This window comes from Salvia miltiorrhiza, chromosome 1 (genome assembly GCF_028751815.1).
Source record: "Salvia miltiorrhiza cultivar Shanhuang (shh) chromosome 1, IMPLAD_Smil_shh, whole genome shotgun sequence".
In the NCBI taxonomy this organism is placed as follows: Eukaryota; Viridiplantae; Streptophyta; class Magnoliopsida; order Lamiales; family Lamiaceae; genus Salvia; species Salvia miltiorrhiza.
In genome coordinates this window covers 61,721,811-61,748,575 of record NC_080387.1, presented here as the reverse complement: position 1 = coordinate 61,748,575, position 26,765 = coordinate 61,721,811, and the positions used below count along the sequence as shown (strand labels likewise).

Sequence of the window (26,765 nt, the reverse complement as noted above, 5' to 3'; positions counted from 1 at the left end):
AATTTTAATAAAATGAATGTTGCGAATATAATATTTTTCTTGTTAATTTAAAGAAGTTAACAAGTGGTTTAGTGTTATTGAGTATATTGCTAGTAGAATAAATGTCTAACCTTTACTAGAGTTTTAAAGTGATTAAAGTGTGAGTAAATGGCACATACATTGGGATTAGGGGTGGGAATTTCGGGATCGGGTAATCGGGTACCCGAAACCCGACCCGAAAAAATCGGGTATAGGGTACCCGATACCCGAAAAATTCGGGATCGGGATCGGGTTCGGGTATTTAGGGTATGAAAAAATCGGGTATCGGGTATACCCGAAATACCCGAATTGTTTATTAAATATATTTTAAACTATTTAATTAAATTTAATATGAAAGTTAAAATTAAAACTAAAGCCTAAAATCCCAATCGGGTTCCCATTTCGACTGTTCCCATTTTGGCATTTTCAATTCCCAAATCCCAAATCCCAATCCCAATCGGCAATCCCAGATTCCCAGTCCGCTGTTCTCCTCGCCCGCCCGCCGTTCTCCTCGGCCGTCGCCAGTGGGAAGCTCGCTCCCAGTCCCACCGCGACCCTCGCCCAGTCGCTCCGCCTCCGAGCTTCGACGACAGGTGAGCGGCGACCCAGCGGCGCCCCTCGCCGCCCGTCATCGCCCAGACCAGAGCCAATCGCCAGTGAGCGGCGACCCAGCGGCGCCCCTCGCCGCCCGTCTTCTTCTTCTTTTTTTTTTTTTTTTAAATACAGATCTGTATGTGTTATCGAATTTGGTCTGATTTGGTCATTGTCTCATTGAATTGGAATTGATTTGTATGATTTTCTGTATGAATTTGGTCATCGAATTTCGACTGAATTGCTGCCCTGCTGCTGTAAAAACTATCGGGTATTAGGGTGCCCGAATACCCGACTCGGGTACCCGAGTCGGGTATTAGGGTACCCGATTTCGTTTTCGGGGTCGGGGTCGGGTATAGGGTTTAGGGGATTTTCGGGTTCGGGTACCCGATTTTTTCGGGTAGGGTACCCGAACCCGACCCGATTCCCAGCCCTAATTGGGATTGTGTGGAGCACTTTTATTAAAAATATAAAGGGATACTAAATTGAAAGACAAACTAAAATGAAAATATAAATATTAAATTGTGGGAGGGAGGGAGTATATTGCATAGGTAACCCTATAAAATATAAATAGAGTTATTAAATATATATAATTTTTCAATAATAAAGTGTAATGATAATAGTAATTAAATAAATTTGGATTATTAGATGATGAAAATTGTCATTACACCTGTTATTATTATAGCGTATTACATATCATAATTAATAAATAAATATTTTCATAGACAAATATAAATAAAAAGTTGTAAAATTTTAATGAATAGAGAGAGTATAAAATACTTTAATTTTTGAAATTTTCATAACTTATTCATTTTAATTTCATTTTTGATGAATTTATGCCATATTAAAGATTTCATCACAAACTTAAATTTAATATGCATATTAAATATTTTTTCATGATGCAAATTTGATGATGTTTAGAAAAAAATTATAAAAGAGAGAGAAAAAAATAGTGAACAAATTAATGGAAAAAGAGAGAAATGGAGGGAAATACCTTCCTTTTTATATAGTACTATTATATAGATTAGCAATACTATGAGAAACTAGAATCTGCAACATTTGCTACTTGCACTTTAACCTCATCTTTGTCCCATTAAATGTCACAGATACTAAGTAGTGTAGTTCAGTTTTGGTAAAAGTGTGCTATTTACAACGAACGAGTATAACTCAATGAAGTGAAGACCTTTCTCAAAAAAGCAGGCCCCGTTATACAAAGACAAGTAGAGAAACAAGATATATGATAGTTTACCTCATGGATTAGTTGCGAAATGGTTGAATATAGTTTCGAGTGTGGATTGGCTGATGCTATACTCAGATATGCCAAGCGCGTTTCTGCACAAGGGATAGAACGGATAAGTGATGAATAAGGAGAAACGGGCGAGTAAAAGACGTTGTAAGCTCTCCTTTTCTTACCTGTTTCTTTCCATGTGCCCAAAAACATCAGCCAGTGAGAGATCTTCATAGTATGGCAGCTGAAACAGACATAAAATCAACTTCATATGAACTCAAGTCTGCTGCTATGAATCTTAGATTACTAATTTCCAGAAATAGAAACGAGCGTTTTCGGATGCTACTCAAGTTTACCTGGTATTTAACACTCAATCCATCACAACCTTGGTATGTCGCACCGGGAAAGGAGGATTGGATGAATGTATCGATTGCTGCAAATTTTTCTTTGGTTAGCCACCACTCTGAAAATAACGGCAGTTGGATCCCTCCTAGTAAGATAGACAAAGACAATTGGATATTGTGAGAAATGGTGTAGAATATGTGGCTTCAATCCTCAAGCATGTGTGGCACTTGGAAAAAAAATTTATTCATACCATCACGAAGCAACTGCTCTGACAACTGTTCACCAAAAGCCCCACGAGAATCTCTATATGCTGATACGAGAGTTTGCACTCGTTCTTCATTACCAAGCCACCTCGCAATTGTCACAATCATCTCATTTGATAAGCTGATTTCTGCCACTGTTTCAGCAGTACTGCTGTCGGCACGTCCTATGCAACCTTCAAGGTCATTGAGTATGCTTCGTGGCGGAGAAGCCATGTGAAAGAACTCGTCTTGAATTGTTTGGCACATCACATCCAAGTCCAAAGAGCTCACTTCAGTAGGTTTAACCTGAAGACGAGAGAGGCAAGATCAAACAACGAAAGCACTTCGATAAAACTTGTTAACTATAGGAAAAAGAAAACTACCTCTAGCTCGAGATGATTGCCGAATCTGTTTTTCAAATGCTGAGGACTCCCGATACATCTGAGCTTGCCTCCAACCTAAACAGAATTGCAATTTAGGAGAATGAGAATTAATATATATAGATATATTTCACTAGGAGCCAATTAAATTTAGGGTTCATCTCTAGAAAAGTACCATTATCCCAATCCTTGTGCAGAGAGCTTGAGCTTCATTCATGCTGTGGGTAGTGAGTATAACAGCCGTCTTTCGTCTTCTGGTTGATAAACGTGATAGAACTTCCCACATGAATCTTTTGGCGATCGGATCCATTCCTTAAGTACGACGACAATAATGATTATGGAGCTTTTAACTCAAACGCAAGGGTTCATAAGCATATTATTGTTTTCGACTTTGCACATGCGAGAACACGCACGTGCACACAAAAATGCAGACATACCAATCTGTGGAAGACTTTGCAAGAACACATCGTAACTAATCTAGGAAGCAAGTACTTGTACATTATGATTTTCAACTAAACTGGTTATGCTTATTGCTTACAACTAAAACTATGACAAAATTGCTTTGCATTTGAACAACAATACTAGGAAAGGCGAATGAATAGGTGTTAGTACCAGTAGATGGCTCATCAAGAATTACAACTGGAGGATCCCCAATCATCGCAATAGCCACTGATAATTTTCGTTTGTTCCCTCCACTTAATGCGTATGATGGCTTATCGGCATGTTTCAACAAGTCGAATTCCACTAAATTTTCCATGACCACCTGTTTCCCATCATAATCATCAATCTTCATGTCATATTGCATCAATCACAAAATGCAGCTGATATAGATGCAGTTTCCAAAGGAAACAGAAGACGCTAAGGGGCTAAAAACATTTATATTCACTAACCGAAGATGGAATTTAATTTTTACTTAAAACAAGTCGCAAGAAATTGTGAAAGTGACTTGATATAATACCTATTTGTGGACATAAAACAATTTAAGCACATGCTAACCTATAATACACCACAAATCAACTTCATTATTTCGACTACAAAAAATTCATAGATTTAAAATATTAAGAGAAGAAGTATGTTCAAGGGCCACTTACATTTTCAAGCTCATGCTCTGGGACTCCTTTTATTCTAGCATAGAGTTCAAGGTGTTCCCGGGCAGTAACAAACTCAAGCAGAGCGTCAAATTGAGGGCAATACCCAATCTAACGGGGGGAAATTACAAGATAAAATCAATCAGATCTCAATCATTGATAACACTAAACCTATAATTCAAACTAGGTATAAAACATAAATGATTCAGGAACACCAACATACATGCTGACGAGCAGCCTTCGGGTTTGATCTTATATCTTTACCAAATATATATGCAGTTCCATCGCTGGGATATTCTTCACCTGGACTCAACAATTTGAAAGAAAATATTTCATTTTTATCAGATTTTGCATTATATGACGGGAATATATGTAGTTGGCATGTCCTGTCTTTCCAAATAATAAAAACAAACACGAGGCCATAGAAAAACTAATGCTTCCCTCAAAAAACAGAAAAAAAAGAAACTAATGAAGATAATAAGTAGGTCATATGACATCAAACTGGTATAATTCTTGAAATCAAGACTACATCTTGGGATTTACTGTGAGAGGAATGACTTCAGAGGTCCTTCTCAAAGACATTATGCATCATGGTAACAGAGAGACTCCAAAGTATGGATGTCAACTTTATGGCAGATGGTGTAGTCTAAGTATGGAACGGATGCATCTTCAGGGGCATCAGTTTCTATGTTTATGTGTGTTGGCTTAGTGAATTTACATGTATCCCCACTGACTTGAGAAATAAAGGCAGGAAAGAATTAGCAAACAGTTTTACCAGACAGCATTGACAACGTGGTTGTTTTTCCTGCTCCGTTTGTTCCTAGGAATCCGAAACACTCTCCTTCCTGTACTGAGAAAGTCAATGAATGAACAGCAATTTTAGGACCAAGCTCCTTGTCTCCTGGATACACCTGAAAGGAGAAAAGTACAACTTGTTATGATTAAATAAAGTTCAACCAAAATGTTCATAGTTGTATGTGCTTAGAGTACCTTTCGAAGATTACGAAGGTAGATAACTGCATTATCAACTCCACCAGCGAGTACTCTGTCTCTTTCTGCACGAACATCAATGTCCTCCTCAAGACTGGAATTATCTCCCGTTGTTGATGTAAGAAGAGGTTCTAGAGAGTAACTTGAAGGTGTAAGAGATCTTCTTAAACTCATCCACAAGTTAGAGGCTGTTCCAAAATTTATCTTCAAAGGCAGCAGAACTTCAAGAGATAGTGTGATGACAAAGTAAACGACGCCCTACACCAGATAAAAAAGGGAATTATAGTAACATATCATGATAGAGACAGATAGAATGCAGGAACGTGTTCTTGTGCAGAACATGTAGGAAACTCGTGGAAGCAATTCAAAAGATACGAAACTAACAATAGAACAATCTTTGACAAGACCAATCTAAGGTATTATTTTAGCTACATTTAGAGTCCGTTTCTTTATTTCCAGAACAATAAAACTAGGGATTCAGCCACAACTAAGACAAATAGCAGTGTGACCTATATAATAATAGCAGTGAAATTGATTGAAGATAATGAGGCTAGAGCTGCACCTCAGCAGCCAAATAGCATATAGAGGCACCAGTGACATTCCAGTCAAAAACACTGTCACCAGATCCCTCTTTCATCCCCTGTCGCAGAAGAGCTAACGATGCTAGCCCATCCGCAAAGCAGAACCCAGGAGACAATCTGAAGAAGTTCTGCAAAATCAATATCCTTTTGTCAGATGGCATATTACATAAGTGATATGGTAATTATTATTAGCCCTGTTCAAGGTTCGAGGTGATTATTGAATGGTGGTCATGGAGCAACTCAGAGCAGCAACCTACTTGTGAAGTTCAAGTTACCTCGACAATAAGTAACAATTTTAGTTCTCGTAAAGGTGCTATTTTTCCAAATCTAAGTGAAGGAGCAGGAAGATATCAACAATTAGAGCTAGCATATCCATACAATGGGGTATGTTCTAGACTGGCATATAAGGATGGGAAATGAATACAGTTTCAGCATTAAAAGGGAAACTATTACATATCTTGCCCAACTACTTTTAGTCCCTAACGTTGTACAACACACAAAGATAAACCTAATGTACCAAGGAGCACGCAGATCCCAAAAACGCATAGTTTCTCCTCCAAAAATGACTTCTCTAGTCGGGGAACACATTAGATATTTACCTCAGCCAGTAGGTACTTGAGCAGATCCTACATTAGCCCCAAGACGTTTATCTCTTAACCAGGAAAGTAAATGCTTGAGCCTGAGAAGCTTCTGGTCCAGTAGGTCCATAAACACACACTAGGATAAGCAATATTATTCTCTCATTTTTGCTTCATAAAAAGAACTAGCAGGTTGATGGATCATTACCGTGAAAATAGTTCTATCTGGTGTGATGAAAGAAACAGAAAAGAAAGATAAAGAACGAAAATCGGTTTTACGGTAGACACTTATGACCTCCCTCTCTATGCCTTGTGGTAATGATTCCTTTGGCATTACGATCTTTACCACAATGATGTTGTCCATAGATCAAATTATTTTGTGGATTGGATTTCACTTGACTATCTACAGTTCCGTTGTGTGTGCTTGGGGTAGAAGTTTTGTATAAATGTATCACCATGCTATTAAGTATTTTGATTTAAGTTCTTTTCTTCCTAAGAGGTGGAATAGAATAACCCGGTTGAAGAATAATGATCATACGTTTGTAATGCATTGTATGTCGAGATAAACCTAATGTTCAGAATAAATATTCCAACCTTGAGAAGAGAGTTGGCTTGTGCTGTTGACGCTATTAGCCCCATTATGAAAGATATAACCATAAGAATCAGGCCAGTGAAAAACTGAACCAAGAGGACAACATTCTGCAACATTCACAAATATTCAGCAACTGACTGTAATTCCAAATACGTAAAGCACAATTTTAGAATCAAGTACCTGTGCCATGCTATGTTCAGAAAAGAAAAAAGTGAGACAATAAGTAGATGATGCTATTGATAATCCATATCCCAAGAACATGAGGACAGTCGAGAAGAAAGACTCCCTCCCAATGAATTGATCTAGACCTGCATGCCCATAAACTCAAGAAAGTTATGGGACCATAAAAGGAATGCTGAACCAAAATTTTCTTAATCGAGAAAATGGCAGTGACCAGCAGATTTTATGCCATATACAAGCATAATAAACTATTACAATTCGTCAAGTTTTTAATATCATGCCATGTAGTTTTCAGCAAACTCCTAGAATATCTTGGACCAATAAAAGCTGATATGACCAGATAATATACCATGACAATAATGTAACTCAGAATGTGATGGCACAAAGTTAAACATGTACCGAATATGTAGAAGAGGAGTATGGCAAAAGATGAAGGAAATAAGAAGCTGACAAAGTCCCAAAAGTATGTTGAAGCCCAATATGACAGTATAGATACCTGAAAGGATCAAAGATGAAGAGCATAAAGAGTGCCAACTCAGATAGCCCTGAAATGACTAAAGCTAAAACTTCAAAGGAAAATAGTAATACCCCACTAATAAGCTGTTGATGCTTAGCTTTTACTTCACGTTCCTGCATCAAGAAAACATAGTACTGAACAAACAGACCATCTTAAGAAATAACATAAAGATATAGCTAGAACATGCTATTGGGATACTTGTCTATAGCTTCAAATATTGCAGTCAAGATTGTGATAATGTGTGCATCCTAGTGGTACAGCGAATTGAGCACACAATTTACATAAAGGGTGCGTTCTCTTTGGTTGTAAATTTATCATGGGAAAATGAGGGATAAATAAAATTTCACCCTTTAAATCCTTCCTTTCTTTTCCCTCATTTGCTACAAAATAGATTTTGATCCTTACTCATTCCTCATTTTCACTACAAAGGAGGAATAATATTATTCCTCCATTTTTGGTGTGATAATATTATCCCTCCTTTGTAGTGAAAAGGAGGAATGAATAAGGGTCAAATTCTATTTTGTAGATAATGAGGGAATAGAAAGGAAGGATTTAAAGGGTGAAATTTTGTTTATCCCTCCTTTTTCCATGATAAATTTACAACCAAAGAGAACGCACCCTAGTTTTCACCATCTACAAGATATAACTAAAAACATATACCTTAACAATAGCCACAGCAAATGAAGCAGGAATGAAGGAGAAGGCCATAGTAACAACGACAGCAACTTCAAATGCATCCAGATCCTAGAATTTATTCTTAAAAGTTAATAGATAAATATAACTTGATCTCATATTGCACATAGAAGCTCAAAATACAATCACCAAATACAATCAAAGAAATTTCATGTACAGGATGTGCAACTACATTAATGAATTTTCTAAAGTCAACAGATAAATGTATTGTAGAACTAGGCCACTTTATTATTTAGGACATCAGAAAGATTTAGAAATCTTCAATGTCATGTAAACCATTGTATGTCTCCTAAATGCAGACACTTGTGATCGGAAAAACAGATTCCTGTAAGGAATTAATAATGATATTTAAGAACCATAGCTCTTCGAAGTCAAACTTATAGTTTGGTACCTCCAAAACAGAGATTATGAGGAAGATACGAAAAATAGACTGATTTGGCAGTCAGGATTATACGTGATTTAGTGAGTCCAAAATGGAAATCCATTCACTAAAAGATAATTTCTAAACATACATGGCGTTGCTGGAGCTGACTCTCTGTCATGGGCAATGGATGATTACGTGTTTGAATTGTCATATTCTCATTAAGAGTAGCGAGCCTCAGTATTGCTGAATTTATCAAATTAATAAATGTCGGACCAGCATGCTGACAAGTACTGTTGTGAAGAACAGTATATCCTAGACTCCCATCTTCACTTTGTTTATCCATAACAACTGCTCCATACCTGTGCAAAAACAAGCTTATGAGACAACAACGCTCAAACTATTTGACACGAGAGTAATTTGATTCTTCAGGCAACTTGGTTACACATTGAGCAGAGGTGACACATCATTCAAAATTGTGACACAAGATCTGTGAGATTAGATGGTCCTAAACTTAGACAATTTAATTTTCATACGTTTCTCTTCCCAGAATCTGCTTGGCCTGCATCAGAATCTAGATCATATTTTACTGAGGATGTCTAGAATGTTATATTTAGATCCAGAACTTGTTAACAACCCCAACTACTTCTGGTTATGGGAACTCGTATTACTTTAACAGCTGTCGAATGTATTAGTTCATAAATCTATTTGAAGATAATGAAAAGGTATGAAACGAAAATTCAAAAGCACAGAATTTAAAGTACCTTGACTCATAGGTTTCATTAAAGCTAGACATGAGATATTCGCTCATTGAAAGTAAAATGGGGCCTAGGGTTGGCCCTGCAGCTTCAATAGCATTAGCCAATGCCTTCTCTGAATCAGGAAATCTGTAAGTAGTTTCTCTAAATTTTTGGATCCAGCCTCCATGTACATGCTCAGAAACCTGTGCAGTGGATAAAATTTACATGTGGAATGGACAATATTTGATATGTAAAATCATTCTTTGTATTTAGCCAAACAAACTTAAGCAGAAAATAGAAAGTTTAGAAACCTCTTTCGCAATGTGCAAGGATAGATCAAAAGGAATTGGGCCGCCGCCACCTCCGCCAGTTAGTAAAGGATTGAAGTATGAGGTTGTGAACGTTATTGATTGCTGGTCAGGATGAGGCTTAAGCTTTATCATAAGAAGACCCAAAAGCAAGAATATTGCAGGAATTATTAGCTGAAAAACAATTGTTTTTTGATCTCTACGGGAAGAAACTGCTCTCTTTATCAGTAATGCTTTTGAGTGCCTCCAGAAAGTGGACCTTGAAAGCACACTGAAGCAACAGCACTGCATACTCAGGAACTTTATAACGCGTAGAGTAGTTTCCAGAAAAAGACTACAAGCTTTTCCCATTGCTGAGAACATGAAGCCAATAATTTCGGCATAATTTTTAGTGACTTTGGGGTAAGACATCCTTTCTGAAGCATTATTTTCATGTTGTTCGACATGTTTGTCAGATGTATCCAGAGGATTCTCATTAACAGGGCACTCTGTTTCATCAAAATCACCTCCAGCAACTCTAAGAAACACTTCCTCCAGAGTTGTGACAGAGATACCATAGCTCTCAATGCCAAGAAAATCACTGCCTCCATAGTTGGGATTCTCATGGCTTGGGTTTGATCTCTGCATGCAATTCTCTATTTCACGGAACATGCTTTCAAAGGATGATGAGGATGCAAGAGGGAGTTTGAATGAGATCTCATTCCCAACCTGCAAAAGACAAACGCAGGCCAGTGAGTGTTTGGGAAAAAAGCCATAACCAACCATTGTAGGTAAAGGCATTGTTCTCAACGTAGATTTTATCTTCAAAATGCATGCGATATAAATATTCAGAAAATGACACAGGAGTCAACTCTAATTGAAAAAGTGCTCCAACAAAACAACACCATAATTGAGCAGACAAAGTCAGAGGATTACATCGCTCACGCATGTTGCTGATGGAATGTGACTGTAAACAATATCAGCAGCGGCAGAGGCAGCAGGTGTAGTCTGAAGATACAAACATGTAGGAAATTATTGGAAGATCAAAGAACTATAACAGCATAAGTCGAGTGAAATGTTGCATACCTTCACCAGGGTAAGAGTATAACCAACTCCATAGTGCTGCTTTAAGTAAAAGGAACTGTTGGAAGATGCACAAGATGTAATGCTACCGAGAAGAGAAAAACATAAAAGCCAGCTATTAATTCTGCTTGGAAATTATCTTTATTCTCCTAAAGTTCTGCTGTTCTCAATTTAATTGTGGATGCTTATTTGGGGTGTGTGCAGGTAATGCTGTTGTTGTTGTTTGGGGGTGGGGGTGGGGGGGGGGGGGGGGAGCACATAATTAAGCAAAAACCTTCCGCAGCATTTAAGAGAACCATTAGCCATGATAGCTATCCGATCTCCTAGTGCATCAGCCTCATCCATGGAGTGAGTAGTTAGTAATATTATTCGCCCCTTCTTTATTCTTTTGATCATCTGCCATGTCAACCGCATTGAATACGGATCCATTCCACTTGTAGGCTCATCAAGGATAATAATCTGCATTACATGACTAACTATTATAGCAGGAGAAATAGTCAGAACTAGAGAATATTCACAGAAGTTATTCAAACCTTGCTGTTTCCAATTAGTGCAATGCCAAGAGACAACTTCCTTCTCATGCCTCCAGAAAGAGCGCTTACATGAGTACTGATTTTGTCTGCCAAACCAACCTAATGAAATATTATTGCACAAGAGTCTCTAGTCAATGATTAGAAGAGTAAGGTGCAGCAAAAATGTAGCTCTTCACTAAAAACTTAGGCTAATGAAATATGTCAAGCAAAAAATGGTAGAAATCACAATCGACCCCCCCCCCCCCCCCCGGTTTGTTTTGTTGGAAATAGTCTACTTAAATCACATGGAAAAACTCACATAGAGTAAGAATTATTCAGTGATTTTACTACCGCTGTTGAAAATAAATTTGCGTCAGACGGTTAAGTTCCTAAAACTGTGAAAGCAACTTACTTCTTCAGCCATTTCAATTGCAACATTCTCCAGACAATCTTCATTAACTCCCTTTATATTAGCAAAAATTTCAAGGTGCTCCTTCACCTGAGGAAAGCAAATACAGAGAGGGCATATGTTAGTTTAAAAAATGGGAAGAAGAAACGGACATTATTACTTTCCACGATTGAAACTGGCATGTTGAAGCATAAATAAGAACCACTAAATTATAAGCAGCTATACTAGTTCCATTTGTGTGAGATACAACTAAATACTCCCTCCGTCCGCCAAAAGTATTCCACTTTGGCTGGCCACGGAGTTTAATAAAATTGGAGATGATGTTGATGTAGTGGAGAAAGGGTCCCACCACTTTATGAGATGTGTGGTTGAGATTGAATTTGGGGTGGGTTTTTTGTAAATAAAGAGTGTTTGTAAGGATAAAATATAAAGGTGAATGGTGGGACCATGACTTAAAAAGGAAAGTAGAATACTTTTTGCGGACGCCAAATATAGTAATTGTGGAATACTTTTGGCGGACGGAGGGAGTATGATATAATTATTAACTTTTGGTTAGTTGGGGTATATGATGAGCCTGTTTGAATGGAATTACCTAAAAGAATGATAAGGACCTATGTGATATTAAGAAAATAAAAGAAATATAACAAGTTGATAAAAGGGAGATCAACAATAAGTTTGCCGGGATAATAGTTTATAAAAAAGCTTCAGATAAGAACTTCTCTTACAGTCAGTTCTGGAAAAAGAATGTCGTATTGAGGACAGACACCCAAACTTTGGCGTATTTCTTCCTGCAAAACCAACAGTGTAACTGCAGCTTAAGCATCCAACTCACAAGGTATTTATACTATGACAAAAATGAAGGTTGACTGAACCGAATATGCATACAGAACATAATCAACAAGATTACCATGTCAGTTAAGATGCTCTTTCCAAAAACTAATGCATCCCCAGAGGTCGGATGGATAAGGCCTACTAGCATCGACATTGTTGTGCTTTTACCAGCTCCATTATGTCCTGCAGAACATCTAATTGAGGTCAATCACCACAAGCAGCAGAAAACACACAAAGGATTCATCTGTAAAGATGATAATCCAATATTCATACATGATCATCCCAATACTGAGTTGGGTGACTTCTTGAAAGCAAACTGTAGATTAAGGTAATTCACCTAAGGAGGATAAGTATCACTCCTTGAAAAATGCTAGGTTTGTAAAGGGGATCGGCATAGTTCAGTACAGATACCTATTGTCAAAGGAGTTAAGTTGTTTGTGGATAAAATCAATGTAATATACATTGTACCCGTAAAGCACCAGTAATCCTAAACGAGCAAGAATCGGACCGGAGAAACTTCGAGCGAGGTAAAACATATGTTTTAATTAACTATCGAATGTGATATCTTAACCAAGCTTCTAGCCTTGTACTAATAAAAGAATGTCTAGACTGTCTAGTAGCCAATATGATGCTAATTCTCAATGCATTTAAGTTTAAGGATGCGATCAGAGCCAATAAAGTGATTGAGATATCACTTATTCGGTTATGCTTAAAAATTGGTTTCCCATGATGAAGTCAAAGTGCGACCACATGCCTAGATAACCCTCAATAGAATTCACCAAGAAAGTATGATACAAACAAGCAACTCCAAACCTATAGATGAGTCATTCAAGATGCAATATATCCCCAAACGTGAAACATGTTGATGAGGAGTTACCTAAAAGAGCTAGTATTTGATTTTCATACAGTGTCATCCGTAAAGAATTGACAGCACAGCAGCTTGCCTTCTTAGAAGTGTACACCTTGTGCAAATTCCTTATCTGAATACATCTGGAAAAATACATTATAACAAGTAACGGGTATCAAAATACATTTTTGTATGTTGATTGGAATGCAAACTCAGGTATTGCTGCATTATATTTACCGCCCATCAAGTTCTTGCTGCTTCATTTCGAGACTTACTGCTTCGACAGCTGGTGTATATGAATCTTTTTCAGAAATATCAGCATTTTCAGTAGAATTACTACTAAGTAATTTAACAAGCGAGCTGGAAGAGAACTCTTCACTTGTATTCTTCTTCCTCCAAAAGCGCTTAAATAACATAGAACTCCAAGAACTGCGCGTTTTATATTCCTTATGGAGGACCTGATATCAAGGTGAATAGGTATGCAGATGTCAAGCTATCATGAATAACAAAGACGCTATTTTACCATAAGTCAAGAACATGGAGTTTTCCCTTAGAATATTGAAATATAACGGGCATGGTCAGATGGCCACAAGTTTGTACATAGCTTTATGTGATAAAAGACCATTAAAACATCAGCAGAGAAGTTTTACCTTGTCTAAATACAGACCAACTGCACAGTATAAGAGAGTGTCGAACAACATCATCAGAAGACACACCAAAAAGCAAACCCCAGAAGAACTCTGCAGTTATGTTGAACTTGTTAAAACTGAATATAGAAGACGGAACAAAATTTATGAAAAACATACCCGCCAGATGTTATTCCAACGGAGTCCAACATGAGCACGTTCATAGTCAGCAAAGTTAACCGAGCCCAAGGCAAATGCTGTTGGTGAAAGAAAAGATGCCAACACCTTGAAAAGCCTACAGGCATACATAAATAAAATCTGTAATGCACTATAAGAGAACATTTAATTTTCAAATTATAGCTTGAACATGCATACTTACATAGAAACCGACTCTTCGTCCACAGAATAATATGGAAAAAATGCAGCAAGAAAAGCAAGTGTCCCAACAGCTATCGCAGTTTTTGCCCGTGTGAAGAATGTAGAGATTAGAAATGATAGTGTTATTGAGCTCAGTCCAAAACAGAAGAAGTATACAAACACCAGAGACTTGTCACTGTACTTGAAAAGTGTCCCCATCGTGCAAAGAGTGATGATTCCAGAAGAGACAGCAAACTACAAAAGGATAAAATGAAACGGATGTAATCTTGTGAATGTCCAGGAAGGTAAAAAACACAAAGCTCTGGACCTCTGGTAGACCTTAAGGCCTCTGCAGCATACACAGAGCTAATTGAAACAAACCCTTGCCACCACAAATAAAATGGGGGTAAAAGGTCATGCAATAGCAGTTCTTTAATTGATAATGAAATGCTAAAACTCAAACCTGCAGTGCATATGTAAGAAACCACGAGATATTAAACATATTTTCTTTAAGACCCATCATGTAGAGACCTTCCTTGATTTTCTGCTCCTGGTGTGAAAGTAATTAACAGTGATTAGTATGTGAAGATTCCAGGAAACACGTTTTCACCCAGAACCCTTAAAGCTGATCAACTACCTTTTCATAAACAGAATAACTAATCAATCGAGAGATTGGAAAGAGAAATCCCAACAAGTACCTGATCAGGGATGCAGAGAAGAAGTTAGTGAGCACCAACCCATGGAAGAACGAACTATTTTCCAAATTGATTTGAATAATTGAAAATGCTGAAAATAATGTGCCATGAAAAAAGTGTCTATAAGGTAGTAAGGTACATACAGCACTCCCATGACCCTCTTGACAATGGACTGAAATTCATCATCTGTGTACTCAGAAGTTGGAAATGGAACAAGTCTTATATTTGAAGGGCTAAACTGTGTCCAGAAGGTGTTCAGTCGCATGTCCAATAAAGTTGAGTTCGGAGATGATGATGATGATGATAGCTCTTCAATATCTGAGTAGTCCATTTGTTGTTGTCCAGCAAATATAATAAACGAATCCATGACTTGTTGAAGCTGCAATAGAAATTAAATATGGAGATAAGCAAGAGCATTAAAATAATTATCAGTTCCTTCAATTTCTAGATCCCATGAAAAAAACTTGAAAATATAACCCTCAATCTAGCTTCTTGAAGCATGAGTCAAAGAACATTAAGACTGTTACTATCTTCATCTTTTGCAAGTCAAACTTATTAAAGTTTTTAAAAGAAAATATTTCAAAGTTGAATGGTCCCAAATTTAAGGATGACTTCCGGTAGTTCAAGTCGTAAGAACTTTTCTGAAATTTACAGCCTTGATATAAGCTACAAACCAGAGACTACATCATAGCCAAGTTTATGCATCATGTCAGGCCTCAGAGAACAAAAGGAAGAAATAATAAGTAAAAGGCAATCACCACTGGCATGCATCTCAGAAAGAACTAGCTTTGCTTTAGGATAAGATTTTTGGCATGATAAGAGGTAGACTTTCTTAAGTAAATCAGAGATTTCAATATGCAGTAAAATAGAAGAGAACTGGTGTTGCTCTGAAGAATCTCATTATCAATTACAATAATCAATCAGCAATATTTGAGCAAATAATATTAAAGTCGGAATTTTTTCCACCGACTTCAATGCATGTCTTAGCTTTAAAGTACTCATTAGAAGGAACAATCTAAGTTTAGGCATATCAGAAGTATGGAGCATATTCTCTTAATTTCCAAGACCGACCATTAAATTATTTATTCATTACAGAAGAAATCATTATATAAGTTTATAATTCCACAAATTCCACTTGATACTTTCAATAAGGAAACAGGAAGCACATCAGTCATGTTCAAAGCAAATATGCAGCAAAATCCCATCATGCCAAATAACTTGAAACTGAACATCTTTCCCCTTTTCCAATACTAGTAATAACTTTCTTTGACATGATATTGAGATTGCATAACTCTTGGAACTATGTACTAAGAGAAGCACCCTAATGTAAACTGCCATTTGCCAAAACCAAATAAAGGATTAAGATACCGTACAGTTAAAAATCCACTGATGCTGTATTGCATAATTGGTATCGGATTCACTCCTAATTCCAAGTCATTGAGATAAGGACCATTGACGTCCATGATGGATTTAACATCAGGAAATCCTGAAAAAGCCCATGTGTGGTTCAAGCGTATGCTATAGTCAAACATCTGAGGACCTTGAGTGTGAAACACAATTGCTCCTCTGATTTTCGGGTTTGTGTAATTTCTACAAGAAGCAGCATGAATATAAGTTTCCTTCTTGCCATACTCCACGATTTTATTCAATTTGAAAAGAATGCCATAAACCATATTATAAGAGCTAAAAACTTGACCATGCAAAAAAGGCACTCTTCAAGTATGAGAGTGAACAAAATGAATAAATCCAAGTAGTGGCACAATTAGAGGAGAAGAACCAAAGCACAGTGAATTCATTACCCACTAAGTTCTGATACAAAATTAACACAGCATTGTTAGAAAGAAATTCAATGACTCCCATTTATTTTTAAACCGACCCCTTTACCATCTATTATTTGATTGACCAGACCTTTATATTGGAGTGAGTGAAGAGTCGAATGGTTTGACACTTCCACCTGGAGGGTAGAGTTGGCACATCACTAGGGTATACTTTCCCAAAAACAAGAGGTTTATAAAAATATCCAAACCTGTTAGAAACTATGAACTTTGCCTAACCCTGAGAGTTCGATAGAAGAGCTAGTTCCTGCGAAATAAAGCAGCTTTTTGCTTCTTGTTCCCCTTTTTGAGTGAGAGTAGCTGAAAACCTAGCCTATTTGAGTGCCGAGACACACCTGGTTGCACAACCAATGACCCATTTCTGAGTACATCCAACAGCATATTGCCCGACAATCTACAAGTTAAAGAAAGGAGAAGCAAAACCTGCCCCCTTCCCATCTATTATGTGGCACTGTGGAGTCACTTATATAGTTATATAACATACTTTCACAGCTCTGCAGTGAGCAAAGACTCAGACCTTCATTCTTGGGGCATATACTAATTTAAGAACCAAAAACAGGGATAGACTGTCATTGCAGGCCTACCACCTCTAAGCAACAAGATCTAAGAGCAGCAGGCTGGCCATCAGAATGATAATTATAGACACTTGAAGCATTAAGACAGTATTTTCTGCATGTTGTTTCCTCCCCACCAAAAACAAAAAAATTGAAAAAAATAAGAGAAACATGAGTCCATGACTGACCTCACTTTATCAAAAACACCATAAGAATCTGAGCGTATATATGTATCAAGCTCTTCTTCATTTATGTAAAGTTTGGCTGCCACCTACAAAGAAGTAACATTACAAATAAGCAAAAAAATGAGACCATAAAATCTAATGGCATTGGGAATGTGAGACAAGTGGTATGCATTCATTACCATTATTTTGCTAATACAGAAATAAACAAAACCAGAAAAACTAACGGTAATGAATGCATACCACCATCTTGAGCACATAAAGGAACACAAAAAACAAAAGGTATCACAAAGGAAGGCTGGAACAGAAGGGATACTCAAAACAAAATGAATCAGTGTGTACCCTCAGCAAAGGAAATTTTATTGACAGCAGATTAATCATCATCCTTGTCTCCTTTGTATCTGGTGCAAATGCCAAATACTCATCATTGGCACATAATAATTCTAAAATTTGGCTAAAAGGTGCGGACATGTCACTTTTTCCCACTTCCACAAGCATGTCCTTACTAATATACCTGCACCAGACATTTAAATCACGGTAAAATATAAATGTCAACATCACAGAAGTATTAAAAGTCCAACAGATTGGGTTAAGTTCTCTTTCAACCTCTATAATCCAACTATCAATATGGTTAATAAGTTAGTAACATAGATTTTAACAGCAACACGAAGACTCCATGGAGATGTTGTGTGTCCTATCGACCATCTACCTGCTTGATGATTCAATTTATTCTCGCAACAACACTCAGAAAAATACAAACTACGAATAACTTGGAAAAAAAATCATATAAAGTTATAAACCCAAAGGAGATAATAAAATACGTGATGGAGAACAAGATAATTAACAGAGAACACGATATACTTACGCCTGTGGAGGGTGTAGTGTTGTATCAACTCTTGATCTTATAGCTACTAGCAACAACAACACAATAGTTGGGAGCAAAATCTGTCAATTCAAGTAGAATAGCATGAATATAATATCCGATATTCACCTCTACCAGCCTTAACAAATCAACATGACAATATATATATATATATATATATATATATATATATATATATATATTATAAACCATAACTCAGCTGGAGATTGAAAAATTTGATTCTAAAACACAATAATTCCTGGTTTCCATATACTGGGATATCTCCAACAAGAAAAAGAGTTGTTCTTTCACTTCAGAGTGAACACTTACAACACCCCAATTCATGAAATCAAAAAACAGGACTCTCCAAACTCATAAAATAAAACCCAAAATTACAAAATTCAAAACAATGAAGTATGCAAGAGCTCCAATCTGCCCACTTCAGCTCAACAAATAAATGTATTTATAGACTTCATCATAAAGACTGCAATTTCATTTTTATTAGTGTGTGTTTGTGTGCAAAAAAGAAAAAAATTGGAGACCTCTGCACAGGTGATAAAAGGGTGGCGAATTTTGAGGAGCCAGTTCTTGCGCAACATGGCCTTCAATTGTCTCCTCCAAGACCTCATATTCTCTTTCTCACTCTCTTTCTTCCCTCCCATGGCGGAAATTCAGGTCCCTCCGCTTAGAATTTCTGTAGCCTCGCACTCACACACGCACACGCACACACACAACTACACAAGACACCAGTCAATGCGGAAAGCAGACATTTTTAACAGATAATCTATATAAGCATTCACTCTCTCTCTAGCTCTGCACTAGACATATTATACACATTAATTTAGAGAGAGAGAGAATGATATTTGGGTTGAACGAAGACATTTGGAAAAGATGCAAAGTAGGTGTCAACAGAATATTTTACACAATTAAATAAATTATCTAAGTCATAATTTACCACCCCTTTCTCTTTCAATCTTCTGTTATTATGAATTTATGATAAAGGAAATATATTTAGCACGAGAGAATTACACGATGCTCTTCCGTAATTTTTAAGTTATCCACATCTAACTTTTAAATAATACTCCATATAATATCTATATGTATTAAATTTAAATTCGTAATTTTTCTTTATAAATTTCGTAAATCAGGTCGAGTTCGAGAATAAAAGGTTTTGATAGTACTTATTATTATTTTATTAATGCAATTGCCGGTTACAATTTTTTTAATTTTCTTTTATGAGTGAAAATAACAAATTGAGCATTTATATCTTAGGATTAATAAAGACATTTTGAATAAGTGGAAAACAATCAATGGCGAGCTTTGGGCGGCTCATTGCTCACGTGTTACGATCACGGTTTTTGTTTTCCTTTTTTATTTATTTTATTTTATGAATATAAATGCTACTACTGCAGCTTTTTAATGTGCTCGTAGTCGTATACATGCATTTATAATAATAAATACATTAGTTCAATCAGCAGCTCACTCTTATATTTTATGTGGACTTTTCCTATTAATTTTCAACTTATCAATGAATAAATAAAATTGCTGTTCAATCCAGGACTATGTTTTTTAAAGTCAACCCACATTTTAGAACTATAATAAACCCTAGTGACTTGTGCTTTGCTTGTTACTATAAAATTACAAAATATAAATACTCCTTTCGAATTGGGCAAAATTTTAGTACTATTTTTGGCATCCAATAGAAATAGGGTATTTTCTCTTTAGTACACAAATTCATATTTTTTTATCTTTTATCCTTATAAATATAATTTATTACTAAAAAATTGTCTTAATTCAAATACAACCACTTGTTTCATATAATGGTAAAACTCTTTTGTCACTACATAAAAATCACCATTTATTTTATTAAAATATGTATTCAAAAAATTAATTTGTTCCATCTTTCGTGAACTAAGGAAATACTATTTATGATAATTAACCACTATCTATTTTCCATTTTTTTTGTTTCCAAAACCCCACATTGCTAGAGTTGGCACCAAAAATTGATTCTTCTGTTTAAAACATCGACAAAAAATGAGGTGTATTTTAATCATGCATGTAAATTTAAACTTACCAAGAAAATATCAAGCTTTAAGATATGGTATGGTAAAACACTTTTAAAATACCGTAGGTTACGTTGGAATTGTATAAAACTTAAATGATATGGTAAAAAAGAGAAAAGAAATTGGGTGGATAATCAATAATCATAAATCGTAATGGACACTTAATAACTACACTAAAAATAAAGCACCATCATTCGATCCATTATATATGCCTTTGGAAGTACGCTTGCTATATTTTAATGTTACTTTTTCTGGTGGGCTGGGCCCTCTTAGATGCTATGGGCCACCGTCGGCCCACCTGATTGATATGTGAATTTAGAAAGGAAAAAAAACAAAAAAAATTGCAGGTTCAACTGAAGCAACTCCCATCCCATTCTCATTCTCATTCTCATCTACAAGAAAATTGAAATCTAATCAGTCTTCAAGGCGGGAAGATGAAGAGTAGCGCCATCCCGTGCGGCAGAAGCATTACTATAAACAGCACTAACCTCGCCCCCCCCATCCGCCCTACTCAGCCTCCTCTCGCGCCATTGTGTGTTATAGTTTTGCATGCCATATGTTCGATAAAATGCCTAAGTGATTGTTTGTATGCAACAACTTGATTAGTTGACCAAACACTTTCCTCCAGGTGTTAAATTTCTCAACTTCTACTCAATCAGCCATCATGATCGTGAAAAATAGGCCATTTTTCAGGTTCGTGACGTTTGGCAGGCTGCATAGTGCCAGCGAGGCAGTGAAAGATTCATTCGATGTAACGAAAAGGGTCTGCAAGATCATGATGTCTTGCCCCAAACTAGGCCTCGACACGGTTCTTGATCAAAGCGGCATTCGTGTCTCCGAAGACGTGGCCGAGAAGGTCCTTGAGCGGTTCGAGAATGCTGGGATGCTAGCTCACCGGTTCTTCGAGTGGGCCGGGAAGCAGAGACACTACGAGCACAGTGTTCGAGCCTACCACATTATGATTGAGTCGATGGCGAAGATAAGGCAGTACGAGATCATGTGGGATCTCATGAACGCCATGAGGGGCAAAGAGATGCTGAATATCGAGACTTTCTGCATCATCATGAGGAAGTATGCGCGGGCACAGAAGGTAGATGAGGCCGTCTACACGTTCAACATCATGAACAAGTACAACGTTCCTCCCAATCTGGCTGCGTTCAATGGCTTGCTGAGTGCTCTGTGCAAGTCTAAGAATGTGAGGAAAGCTCAGGAGATTTTTGATGCAATGAAGAATGATCAATTTTGTCCTGATCCAAAGAGTTACAGCATTTTGATTGAAGGATAGGGGAGGGCTCCGAATTTGCCTAAAGCTAGAGAGATCTTCAATGAGATGGTTGATTCCGGCTGCAAACCAGATATCATCACGTATGGGATCATGGTCGACATCCTCTGCAAGGCGGGGCGCACAGACGAAGCAGTTGGAGTGGTTAATGAGATGGAGTTGAGAGGTTGCCAACCAACATCTTTCATTTATAGTGTTTTGATACATACATATGGGATTGAGAATAGGATTGAGGATGCCATTGATACATTCCTTCAGATGGAGAGGATCGGAGTGAAGCCCGACGTGGCTGTGTACAACTCCTTGATCAGTGATTTCTGCAAAGTGAGCAAATTTGAAAACGCCTACATATAAGTTGTGGATGAGATGGACAAGAAGGGGGTGAGTCCCAATTCAAGAACCTACAACATTCTCATCAATGCCTTGATTGGCCGTGGGGAGACGGATGAGGCGTTTAAGGTGTTCCGGAAGCTGTCTAAAGTCTGTGAGCCAGATGCAGACATGTACACGATGATGATCAAGATGTTCTGTGAGAGAGATGAGCTGGAGGTGGCTCACAAAGTGTGGAGGTATATGGAGAGGAAGCTGTTTGCTCCGAGCTTGCACACATTTTCTGCACTGATCAATGGGTTGTGTGACAAGAGCGACCCCTCTAGGGCTTGCGTCTTGATGGAACGAGGGATTCGCCCGGGGAGGCACACGTTTGGCAAGCTGAGGAAGCTGCTTCTCAAGGAAGGGAGGGAAGATGTAGTTGAGTTTTTGCAGGAAAAGATGAACCAAGAGCCTCTATGTGATTGAGATACATAATTGTTTGCTAAATTGAGTTTCAAGAAAATCACATTCCTTTTTCTAGTGAAGGTTGCTTCATGTATAATTTTGATCTTTACAGAGTATGTACCTCCGCTCGGCAGCTCGTCTTTTTCGAACATATCACACCTATGCAGCGTTGCAGCTCGTCTTTTTCGATGAAAAACATATCACACATAGGCATGATATATTTGAACAAGATGCTTGTGTTGATCGATTTTCACGCTCCGACCTCGAGCATGATCAATGTGGTGCATCCATTACTCCATAATAGCTCTGCATGTGTTTGTACAAATTAGTTGTCTATAATCTATAATATATTAAAAATGCAACTTTCAGTTTGAAATCAATTTCAAAATTGAGTGGTAAATTTGTAGTTATAATAAAACCGAAGGTTTATTTGTAAACTATATTTTTTTTCTTTTTCTTTATCTTCTTATTTTTTGTTTTATTTCTTTATAAAATTGTTAAATTCGACTAATTATAAATTATTTAATATGCATATTAAATTAAAGGTCATGATAAAAGATTTAATTTGATATATTTTATATAAATAAATGATTTAAATATAAAATTCATATTTATTTAAATATTAAATTTTTTAAAAAAAACCTCTCTCATCTCTCATCATTTTTTGAATAATTCTATTTTTTTAATTCTTTTCTATTTTTATTTCTATCTTACTTTTTTTTTTTTGCCTTTTGATAATACAAACTTTTATTATTGTGAATTCTTCTTTATTTTTTTCAATACTAAGCTCAAATATATTCAGTTAAAATTAATTTTCTTATTATATTTATAAATATGATAATTGAATTACTATCAATTTTATATAATTATAAAAATATTAAATATTTCCCAGTGCATTGCCCAAGATAGTACTATATTAAAAAGTCAATATTTCAAATTGAAATCAAATTCAAAATAGAGTGACGATTTTGTAGTTATAATATAATTGAAGAATTATTTGTAAATTATATTTTATCCTTTTATTTTCTTATTTTTTATTTAATTTTCTTCTAAAAATTTTGAAATTTGACTAATTATAAAATGTTTAATATGTGTATGAAATTAAATATCACGATAAAATTTTAATATGATATATTTATGTAAATATTTGATTTCAAATGTAAAAGTTATATTTATTTAAAAATTAAATATTTAAAAAAATTCTTTGTTATCTCTCATCGTTTTTTAATAAAAAAAAATCAAATTTTTTTAATTTTTTTTTTTATTTTTTAACTTTTACAAAACATCAATTCTTATTATTGTTAATTCTTCTTTAGTTTTTTATTTTTTGAATATTCAGCTCAAATATTATTATATTTATAAATATGATAATTGAGTTGATATCATTTTATATAAATATAAAAATATTTTCATGCAAGCACATAGTGTAAAAGTTTTGTTACTCTCGCAAATACAGAATTGTTGAGTATAATGTTCAAACAATGTACACAGCAATCTATAGAAAAGCAGTAAGCAGCGAAAATGTAAAGTACGCACAATGTATAATATTTATACTTCAATGTTAATTAATTGCAGTTGTATATTCACTATAAAAATCCCTTTTAGAATGAAGATACATGAACCATTCAGCTAGAATCCCTCTAATTGAACGGAAGTTGAAAAGAAAAGAAATCTCTTCTAATCCTATCAACTAAAATGCTAGCAACAACTATATTTGAAAGAAGCTATACTAGAACAACAAGCAAACTAACACTAGTCCTAAAAATTGAGTCTCCCACTCACGGATCGCTAAGCACACGAGTTTTCCACTCAAGGTGTGATTGTACTAGATGTCGTGGATGATGTTCGCACAATAGCTTCAGCGTTCGTGCACTTGTATATCTTGTAGTATTCAAAATTGGTACCGAATGCATGGAACCTTGCCCATATTTATAGATGTAGATCTAGGCTTGTAGGGCACGAAAACTTGCTGATAACCTAGGTTTTGAACATGGCTAGGGTTGAGCTCTTGCTCCCCAAGTTTAGGGATTGGTTACTGTTGGGAAATGAAAGATATATCCAACCCTTGTGTTTTGATGATACCAAAACTGTTAGAAGGCACATTCTAGCTATAGGTTATCTTTCTGAACTTAAATGTTTTAGTCCCTCTAGTAGCTAGATCAAAGACTGAGGTCTTGAAGACTGAAGACAACAACTCAATTGAAGAACAGTTCGACTGAAAGCTTCTTACAAGTCCTGAATGCTTCGGAGTTGCAGATCCAACTGAAGTCCTTACTGATGGAATATACACTAGAAACACCTGAAGAATCCACGAGTCATAGCAAGCAGTTCAACTGAAGACAAGCTCAGTTTCACTAATTAAAGACTATGACGGACTGAATAAAGAAAGGATGTCTTACTACCTTCAACCACTCGGATAGATTCCAAGACACGCCACATTTAGTGCTCAAGTCAGAGCATTGACTTTGAAAGGATTTTTCATGAAAAAGTCTGCAACACTTTTTTTTGAAGGACAAGAAGACCAACTCTTCATTCATCAAATGAGAATGAAGACAAAGAACCTAAGCAGATCTGGACCACATCTCACAACGGTAGAATTTGAAGAGGGGATCCTCCACCAACGGATCTATTCTTCGAAGCTGCCTATAAATAGCTCAGGAAAACACCTCAAGAAAAAGAGGAGGGGAGATAGAGAAAGAGGATCCGATTCAATCATCAATGCTAAAACTACATTGAAATATCAACTCGAGCTTAACCTTCACAAGCATTGAATCGAAGAATAGAGCAATCATAGATGATACAATTAGTGCAACTGATTACATAAACTCTCTTAGAACATCTAGGCAATTAAACAAGATATATCCTTAGCCTAGTTTCTGATTACTTGAGAGTTTGTTCTCAGTAATCCTAGTTGGTTTGTTACATAACCTTTTCTTGGAGTGAGAAGAGCGATTGTAATCGAGTTCGAGACTGAGACCGAACTCAATGGTTGTTTAGTAATAGTAAACTAAACAGTTAGGTTCCTTGGCACCTGTAAGCTAAGGGAGTTCAGACCAGTGTTCTGACTCAGAGATCTTAGCCAAACGCTACAAAGGCATTTGTGTGTCTTAACGTGTTAAAAGTGAGCGAGAAATCCAACCCAGTGTGTTGGTACTGAAAATTTGATTTTTAGTTCAAGGTTTGCTGTGCACCCGTAAGCATAAGCCCAGAGTGTTTGTCAGACTGATCATCTGACCGTGGACGTAGGAACTTGTTCCGAACTACGTAAAAATCCTTGTGTTCTTTATCTACTTTCAGTTATTCCTTATTTGCGTTAAACTTGTTTATCAACTGAAACTGACTAACTGAAAAGAGTAACTAAGGATTTTATAAGTGACAAACTTTTATAAGGCTATTTGCACTAAGTTTAAATTTTCGCTGCTGAGTTATTAGTCTAACTAATCAATCTATTGATAGTCAGTAAGATTTATAACTCTACTATGTTTTAACAAACTCTAGATTGAAGCCTTACGTGGATATCAGTTAAAGCTCTGTACTTGACTGAAATCAAAATACTGAAGACATTTCAGTATCAGTCTACAACCACTTTACAACTGAAATTTGGTTTGTTTGTTTTCCGCAAAAATAACCTACATTCCCTAAAACATGGAAGACAAAGTCTTTGACATCCGTTCTGCTTGTTACACCACCGATCTTCACTTCTTCTCCAAGCATTCGTATTTTCACTTCACTCCTTGTACTCTTCTATATTTGATGCTATGTCCTTCATTTGATTTTCGGCAATTGAACGATTGATTTTGATGAAATCAAAATCCAATTTAATTTTGATTAAAATAATAAACCAAAAAAGTAAGTGATATTATATTAATTCTCTTATTTGATAATTAATGAAGAAATAAAACAAAAAGAGTATTAGTTCATGAAATGAATTAATTCAATTAATAAAGTTAAAACAGCTCTAACAGGGTGCAAATTCTAGTGGCATATAAATACATAAATTATTAACTTTCGATTTTGACTAAAAGAAAATTCATAATTTCAAAATTTGCTTAAATTAAATCTGACTTGGCAGTTATATCATAGTCGGGCATGTGTCAACCTCTTTTCCGATATTACAATATATGCCATACCTAAACTTAGGGCAAATTTTGGTTTTTTGAATTTGTTTTCTCTCAAGCGCATTTTTATGGCGAAACAATCTTGCATTCAAAACGACATGAAGAATGTCACTTTGAATATAAGATTGTTTCGCCACAAAAATATTACAGCTTATCAACAATTTTCGTTATAATTTCGCTTGAGATGAAACAAATTCAAAAATTTGAATTTCCCCTATGTTTAGGTACGAACGACGTCGCAACTATGAAGACATCCTAGACTCAGCCCCAACTTTACTATGACATCCTTGACTTAGCCCAACTTTCTCGTGTTTATGTCAG

At 36.1% G+C, this 26,765-nt stretch overlaps 4 protein-coding genes across 6 annotated transcripts in view; 3 read left to right on the top strand and 1 right to left on the bottom strand.

Moving 5' to 3' along the window:
- The window catches only part of LOC131001622 (H/ACA ribonucleoprotein complex subunit 4), an 806,367-nt gene that overhangs the window by 529,035 nt on the left and 250,567 nt on the right, over positions 1-26,765 (top strand). The gene's annotated exons all lie outside the window — the stretch shown is intronic.
- LOC131001419 (ABC transporter A family member 1) lies at positions 1,676-19,097 on the bottom strand. Of its 2 annotated transcripts, XM_057927811.1 has the most exons (40): positions 18,747-19,097; positions 18,208-18,287; positions 17,685-17,856; positions 17,349-17,431; positions 16,145-16,361; positions 14,915-15,150; positions 14,714-14,774; positions 14,540-14,626; positions 14,099-14,331; positions 13,900-14,014; positions 13,744-13,833; positions 13,331-13,551; positions 13,124-13,236; positions 12,323-12,429; positions 12,141-12,203; positions 11,419-11,505; positions 11,028-11,126; positions 10,769-10,953; positions 10,498-10,552; positions 10,348-10,419; positions 9,436-10,140; positions 9,149-9,327; positions 8,536-8,746; positions 7,991-8,074; positions 7,402-7,443; positions 7,213-7,309; positions 6,814-6,941; positions 6,636-6,740; positions 5,445-5,591; positions 4,883-5,140; positions 4,668-4,803; positions 4,116-4,195; positions 3,896-4,003; positions 3,417-3,567; positions 2,980-3,116; positions 2,808-2,882; positions 2,433-2,730; positions 2,194-2,327; positions 2,023-2,081; positions 1,676-1,941 (listed from the first exon to the last, which is right to left on the bottom strand). In XM_057927811.1, exons 1-40 carry the CDS (start codon positions 18,864-18,866, stop codon positions 1,860-1,862), a joined length of 5,712 nt encoding a protein of 1,903 aa, XP_057783794.1. In that variant the 5' UTR covers positions 18,867-19,097; the 3' UTR covers positions 1,676-1,859. The 2 variants fall into 2 exon arrangements, with proteins under 2 accessions (XP_057783794.1, XP_057783802.1); XM_057927819.1 differs by lacking the exons at positions 16,145-16,361; positions 17,685-17,856; positions 18,208-18,287; positions 18,747-19,097 and having other exon boundaries at positions 17,349-17,409.
- LOC131002280 (pentatricopeptide repeat-containing protein At1g77360, mitochondrial-like) lies at positions 20,932-21,552 on the top strand. The gene has a single exon (XM_057928769.1). The coding sequence runs from the start codon at positions 20,932-20,934 to the stop codon at positions 21,550-21,552; it is 621 nt and encodes a 206-aa protein (XP_057784752.1).
- LOC131002347 (pentatricopeptide repeat-containing protein At1g77360, mitochondrial-like) lies at positions 21,916-22,347 on the top strand. Its single transcript, XM_057928840.1, has one exon. The coding sequence runs from the start codon at positions 21,916-21,918 to the stop codon at positions 22,345-22,347; it is 432 nt and encodes a 143-aa protein (XP_057784823.1).